Here is a 7,885-nt window from a genome sequence, read left to right on the forward strand (position 1 = left end):
TAATGCATTCTTTTGATTCATTTTTCAGAAAGACAACCTATGTATGTTTTTATTATGGGTAAAGTTATTAAGTACGCCTGCACTGCTGGCCTAATAATGATTCAATAGGCCCTTGGGTTCATGATGATCTATCTTGAATAAAAATAAACGATTTATGACAATTGTGATAATATTCATTAACAGATAGTCTTGGAATATAACAATTACACTCTTATTCCATTCACTGAGCATTATTGTGAGTTATGAGACTTCCCATCAAGACATGACATTCCAACATCACCTAAGTCAGATATTGGCCATGCTTTCCATCTGGCTACCACTAACCCGGCCACCAACTCTGCACCCTCTGCTGCAACTTGCCCATGCCCCCCCCGCTTCTCCTTCACACAAATTCAGACAGCTGATGTTTTGAAAGCGCTGCAAAATCTGGACCCCTACAAATCAGCTGGGCTAGACAATCTGGACCCTTTCTTTCTAAAACTAGCCGCCGAAATTGTCGCAACCCCTATTACTAGTCTGTTCAACCTCTCTTTCATAACGTCTGAGATCCCCAGAGATTGGAAAGCTGCCGCGGTCATCCCCCTCTTCAAAGGGGGTGACACTCTAGATCCAAACTGCTACAGACCTATATCCATCCTGCCCTGCCTTTCGAAAGTATTCGAAAGCCAAGTTAACAAACAGATCATCGACCATTTCGAATACCACCGTACCTTCTCCGCTATGCAATCCGGTTTCCGAGCTGGTCACGGGTGCACTTCAGCCACGCTCAAGGTCCTAAACGATATTATAACCACGATTGATAATAGACAGTACTGTGCAGCCGTCTTCATCGACCTGGCCAAGGCTTTCGACTCTGTCAACCACCGCATTCTTATTGGCAGACTAAATAGCCTTGGTTTCTCAAATGACTGCCTCGCCTGGTTCACCAACTACTTCTCAGATAGAGTTCAGTGTGTCAAATCGGAGGGCCTGTTGTCTGGACCTATGGCAGTCTCTATAGGGGTGCCACAGGGTTCAATTCTTGGGCCGAGACTTTTCTCCGTGTATATCAATGATGTCGCTCTTGCTGCTGGTGACTCTCAGATCCACCTCTACGCAGACGACACCATTTTGTATACATCTGGCCCTTCATTGGACACTGTGTTAACAAACCTCCAAACGAGCTTCAATGCCATACAACAATCCTTCAGTAGCCTTCAACTGCTCTTAAACACTAGTAAAACTAAATGCATGCTTTTCAATCGAACGCTGCTAGCACCCGCCCACCCGACTAGAATCACCACTCTCGACGGGTCTGACCTAGAGTATGTGGACAACTACAAATATCTAGGTGTCTGGTTAGACTGTAAACTCAACTTCCAGACTCACATAAAGAATCTCCAATCCAAAGTTAAATCTAGAATCGGCTTCCTATTTCGCAACAAAGCCTCCTTCACTCATGCTGCCAAACATGCCCTCGTAAAACTGACTATCCTACCGATCCTTGACTTCGGCGATGTCATTTACAAAATAGCCTCCAACACTCTACTCAGCAAATTGGATGTAGTCTATCACAGTGCCATCCGTTTTGTCTCCAAAGCCCCATACACTACCCACCACTGTGACCTGTACGCTCTTGTTGGCTGGTCCTCACTTCATGTTCGTCGTCAAACCCACTGGCTCCAGGCCATCTATAAATCACTGCTAGGCAAATCCCCGCCTTATCTTAGCTCATTGGTCACCATAGCAGCACCCACCCGTAGTCTGCGCTCCAGCAGGTATATCTCTCTGGTCATTCCCAAAGCCAACACCTCCTTTGGCCGCCATTCCTTCCAATTCTCTGCTGCCAATGACTGGAACGAATTGCAAAAATCTCTGAAGCTGGAGACTCTTATCTCCCTCAATAACTTTAAGCATCAGTTGTCAGAGCACCTTACCGATCACTGCACCTGTACACAGCCCATCTGAAATTAGCCCACCCAACTACCTCATCCCTATATTGTTATTTATTTTGCACCCCAGTATCTCTATTTGCACATAATCTCTTGCACATCTAGCATTCCAGTGTTAATACTATTGTAATTATTCTGCACCATAGCCTATTTATTGCCTTACCTCCATAACTTGCTACATTTGCACACACTGTATATATATTTTCTGTTGTATTTCTGACTTTATGTTTTTTTTTTTTTTTTTTACCCCATATGTAACTCTGTGTTGTTTTTATTGCACTACTTTGCTTTATCTTGGCCAGGTCGCAGTTGTAAATGAGAACCTGTTCTCAACTGGCTTACCTGGTTAAATAAAGGTGAAAAAAAAATAAAAAATAATAATAATAATAATATTCCCTTTGTTTGTCAGAGGGCGAAATTAACTTTTCGTGACAGAATCCTTGCTAGAAAAAGGGGCCTGTCAATACAAATTGCACTAGTTGACTGATTACATTTTGCTGTTACAATTAACTAACGATCATGAATTCCAATTTCCAGTCACGAGCAAAGATACGTCTGAAGACACAGTGCCTTCAGAAAGTATTCACACCCCTTGGCTTTTACCACATTTTGTTATGTTAAAAAATATTTAATTGTCATTTTTGATTCAATAATCTACACAAAATATTCTGTAATGTCAAAGTGGAAGAAAAATTGTAACATTTGTAAAGAATGTATTGAAAAATAAAAGACTAATATACACTTTATATACAAAAGTATGTGGACACCCCTTAAAATGTGTGGATTCAGTTATTTCAGCCACACCCATTGCTGACAGGTGTATAAAATCGAGCACTCAGCCATGCATTCTCCAAAGACAAACATTGGCAGTAGAATGGCCTTACTGAAGAGCTCAGTGACTTTCAATGTGGCACCATCATAGAATACCACCTTTCCAACAAGTCAGTTCGTCAAATGTCTGCCCTGCTAGAGCTGCCCGGTCAACTGTAAGTGCTGTTATTTTGAAGTGGAAACGTCTAGGAGCAACAACGGCTCAGCCGCGAAGTGGTAGGCCACACAAGCTCACAGAACGGGACCGCCGAGTGCTGAAGCGCGTCTGTCTTCGGTTGCAACACTCACTACCGAGTTCCAAACTGCCTCTGGAAGCAACGTCAGCACAAGAACTGTTCGTCGAGAGCTTCATGAAATGGGTTTCCATGGCCGAGCAGCCGCACACAAGCCTAATATCACCATGCGCAATGCCAAGCGTTGGCTGGAGTGGTGTAAAGTGTGCCGCCATTGGACTTTGGAGCAGTGGAAACACGTTTTCTGGAGTGATGAATCTTAACGATACAGCATACAATGACATTCTAGATGATTCTGTGCTTCCAACTTTGTGGCAACAGTTTGGGGAAGGCCCTTTCCTGTTTCAGCATGACAATGCCCCTGTGCACAAAGCGAGGTCCATACAGTAATGGTTTGTCGAGATCGGTGTGGAAGAACTTGACTGGCCTGCACAGAGCCCTGACCTCAACCCCATCGAACACCTTTGGGATTAATTGGAATGCCGACTGCGAGCCAGGCCTAATCGCCCAACATCAGTGCCCGACCTCACTAATGCTCTTGCGGCTGAATGAAAGCAAGTCCCCGCAGCAATGTTCCAACATCTAGTGGAAAGTCTTCCCAGAAGAGTGGAGGCTGTTATAGCAGCAAAGGGGGTACCAACTCCATATTAATGTCCATGATTTTGGAATTAGATGTTTGACGAGCATGTGTCCACATACTTTTGGTAATGTAGTGTATCTTGATTAGATAAGTATTCAACCCCCTGAGTCAATACATGTTAGAATCACCTGTGGCAGCGACTACAGCTATGAGTCTTTCTGGGTAAGTCTCTAAGAGCTTTGCATACCTGGATTGTACAATATTTGCACAATATTCTTTTAAAAATTCTTCAAGCTCTGTCAAGTTGGTTGTTGATCATTGCTAGACAGCCATTTTAAGTCTTGCCATAGATTTTCAAGCTGATTTAAGTCAGAACTGTAACTAGGCCAATCCGGAACATTCAATGTCACCTTGGTAAGCAACTCCAGTGTATATTTGGCCTTGTGTTTTAGGTTATTGTCCTGCTGAAAGGGGAATTTGTCTCCCAGTGTCTTTTGGAAAGTAGACTGAACTGGGTTTTCCTCTAGGATTTTGCCTGTGCTTAGCCCTATTACGTTTATTTTTATCATAAAAAACTCCTTAGTCCTTGCTGATGACAAGCACACCCATAACATGATGCAGCCACCACCATGTAGAGTGTATGAAGAGTGATACTCAGTGATGTGATGTGTTCATGATGTGTTGTTTTGGATTTGCCTCAAACATAATGCTTTGTAGTTAGAACAGTTCGTTTCTTTGCCACATTGTTTGCAGTTTTAATTTAGTTCCTAATTTCAAACAGGATGCATTTTTGGGGAAAAAAAATTTCTGTACAGGCTTCCTGCTTTTCACTCTGTCAATTAGGTTAGTATTGTGGAGTAACTACAATGTTGTTGATCTATCTTCAGTTTTCTCCTATCACAGCCATTTAACTGTTTCAAAATCACCATTGGTCGCATGTTGAAATCCCTGAGGGATTTCCTTCCTCTCAGGCAACTGGGTTAGGAACGACGCCTGTATCTTTGTAGTGACTCAAAGGGATAATCTATGTCTGCTTTTTTTAGTTGTTTATTTACCCATATACCAATAGGTGCCCTTCTTTGTGAGGCATTGGAAAACCTCTCTGGTCTTTGTGGTTGAATCTGTAGTTGAAATTCACTGCTCAACTGAGAGATCTTACCGAAAATTGTATGTGTGCGGTACAGAGATGAGGTAGTTGTTCAAAAATCATGTTAAACACTATTATTGCACACAGAGTGAGTCCATGCAACTTATTATGTGACTTGTTAAGAAAAAGTTTACTCCTGAACTTATTTAGGCTTGCCATAACAAAGGGTTTGAATACTTATTGACTCAAGACATTTCAGCTTTTCATTTTTAATTAATTTGCTAAAATTCCACTTTGACATTAAGGGGTATTGTGTGTGGGCCAGTGAAAAAAAATATATAGTTAATCAATTTTAAATTCAGGCTGTAACACAAAAAAATGTCAAGGGCTGTGAATCCTTTCTGAAGGCACTGTACGTATTCATGTGTGGTGCTAGTCCTCCCAAAAAAAGGCGGCGGAGGTCTTCTTATAATTACGGCCAGGACTGCTTTATTCACCGGAAGTAGTTTTGTGTACTCTGACAAACACGTCACAGCTTGTCTGATCAATTATCTGATTTTTTTCAAATTTCTCCTTCTGTCTTTTATCTCGCCGCTGGTATCAATGTCAACAAAAATGCAGGCTCGTTTGTCTTTACAGACACAACTCGCTTCCATAATGGACGTGCTTGCTAGAGCGGCCGTTGCCGAGATCAGTCAACTCTTTTCTGAGAGCTCGGCTGATTTGCACTTGGAGATTTCTCGCAGCTACAAAGACAACGAAGCGCTGAAGAAGAAGATGAAGGGGATGAAGAGCGAGCTTTTCTCCCTGCGGCTACAACGGGCGAGTACACCGCGGGGCAGTCGTTTTTCTTTCGGCAGAACTTGCTGCAGGCCTCGGGCAAAACTCACAGGTTGGTTCAGGTTCTCGAAATGCTGCTAGCTGGGCGACCAGTCAATTGATCATAGTATGTTGGAAGGGGAATGGTTTTTGACCTTTGCTCTTACTCATAGATAAGACACCTGAGCGCCATGCGGCTGTTAACAGCAGGGATGATGCTTCTATTACATCCACAGTCAAAAAAGAGGTGTGGCAATAATAGCTCATCACACATTTCTGACATAGGCTACTACTACTATATAAATATTTACATGTCTGACTGACTGTGTAAATGTGTGACTGTTTTATGGTTCAGTGTGCAGTTGTGGAGAGTCCAGATGTCATCTTGATAAAGAAGGAGGAGGGAGCTGAGGATGACTTTGGAGGATGTGGGCCAGATGCAGGTGTGTGGAGGAGGAAGAAGATGATGGGATGGTATATAGACAATTGACAACCAGATAACATTATAATTTTGTTTTCTGTAGGTCATGACGATATTGGTGGTGAGACTATTGCCATGGTGACTCCACAGCTGGAACATGTCACCCAGAGACTAGGTCAGGATGAAGGACCGTACAGCATGAGTGCTCATGGTCGAGGTGAAGGAGCGCTGTGCAGCGTGAGCGGTACTGAGAACTACCCTTTCTTCAGAGCCCCAGAACTGCCCCAGAGATTGCCCTCACACTCTAGTCTGCTGTCTGACCACACTGTCAACCATCAGATACAGCTGAACACTCATTCTATTGGGGAACCACTGCCAGGCAACCCTCCAATGAGGGGGGTGCAAAGTGACAGAGGGGGTCTGCCGACAGGGGATACAGGAGGACGGGGTCTGAAAATCATCCAGGTAGCTTCCCTAGAAAGCACCCCAACGACCCCAACAACAACCTTGGCAACAGGGGGTGCGACTGTGAGGCGCCCTAGTCTTGTAAACCAGTTCCAGCGCCACCACGTACCCCACAGTACCAAGCCATTGCTCTGTAGCGACTGTGGGAAGCGCTTCTCTCGCCGGCTTGACTTGATCCGCCACCGGGCGGTCCACACAGGAGAGACGCCTGTCATATGCAACCTGTGCGGGAACTCGTTTGTCAACAAGACAACTCTGAGGGTCCATATGCGCATCCACACAGGGGAGAAACCGTACATGTGTTCCCTGTGTGGGAAGGGCTTCACCCAGAAAGGCAGTCTGACCATCCACCTGAGGACCCACTCTGGGGAGAAACCCTACAGCTGCTCCCACTGTGGAGCCTCATTCAACAACCACAGCAACCTGCGCAGACATATGGTCACACACCTAGAGCAGGCAGGGACGCTGACACTCTGATACATACACACTACCTCCCCGGTGGAGCTTTGGGTTCTTTCTTTCTTCAGCTCTCTCATTCTCTCTCTGACTGTGTTCCTCTTGTTGTCTCACTTAGCCCCAGACTCTTCATTCCCTGTCTCCCATCTTCTTCTCTCTTTCTCTCCTCCACAGTTGTCCCCCTTTCTGTTGTCTATGTCTCTGATCTAGATGCACATACTACTTAAAGTGGCAATCAGCTGTTGAAACAATAACGGTGATCTCCCCGCCCCTGTTTCATTAAAAGGCTGAAGGATGGGGCTAGAGAAATGGAACCACTCTCAAATTCATAGACAGAGCTATGGATGCAAGGACTGACCATCCATCATATCAAAATTATAGTTTTAACCATGTTTTGAGGCTGTATAGTGTTTGTTTACATTTACTTTGTCTATAAACATTGGCGTAAAAACAAGCTTACAGTGCAGTCGGAAAGTATTCAGACCCCTTGACTTTTCCCACATTTTGTTATGTTACAGCCTTATTCTAAAATTGATTTAATTGTTTTTTTCCCCCTCATCAATCTACACACAATACCCCATAATGACAAAGCAAAAACAGGTTTTTAGACATTTTTAGGGTCGTTGTCCTGTTGGAAGGTGAACCTTCGCCTAGTCTGAGGTCCTGAGTGCTCTGGAGCAGGTTTTCATCAAGGATTTCTCTATACTTTACTCCGTTCATCTTTACCTCGATCCTGACTAGTCTCCCAGTCCCTGCTGCTGAAAAACATCCCCACAGCATGATGCTGCCACCACCATGCTTCACCGTAGGGATGGTGCCAGGTTTCGTCCAGACGTGACGCTTGGCATTCAGGCCAAAGAGTTCAATCTTGGTTTCATCAGACATGAGAATCTTGTTTCTCATGGTCTTAAGAGTCTTTAGGTGTATTTTGGCAAACTACAAGCGGGCTGTCGTGCCTTTTACTGAGGAGTGGCTTCTGTCTGGCCACTCTATCATAAAGGCCTGATTGGTGGAGTGCTGCAGAGATGGTTGTCCTTCTGGAAGGTTCTCCCATCTCCTCAG

The 7,885-nt window shown here is 44.2% G+C and overlaps 1 protein-coding gene across 1 annotated transcript; it reads left to right on the forward strand.

Annotated features, from left to right (window-relative positions):
• The first annotated feature begins 5,185 nt into the window (after nt 1-5,185).
• LOC121536917 (zinc finger protein 229-like) lies at nt 5,186-7,315 on the forward strand. Its single transcript, XM_041844560.2, has 4 exons — nt 5,186-5,554; nt 5,655-5,728; nt 5,837-5,924; nt 6,006-7,315. Exons 1-4 carry the CDS (start codon nt 5,266-5,268, stop codon nt 6,842-6,844), a joined length of 1,290 nt encoding a protein of 429 aa, XP_041700494.2. The 5' UTR covers nt 5,186-5,265; the 3' UTR covers nt 6,845-7,315.
• The last annotated feature ends 570 nt before the right edge of the window (nt 7,316-7,885 follow it).

This window comes from Coregonus clupeaformis, chromosome 2 (assembly GCF_020615455.1).
Source record: "Coregonus clupeaformis isolate EN_2021a chromosome 2, ASM2061545v1, whole genome shotgun sequence".
NCBI lineage: Eukaryota > Metazoa > Chordata > Actinopteri > Salmoniformes > Salmonidae > Coregonus > Coregonus clupeaformis.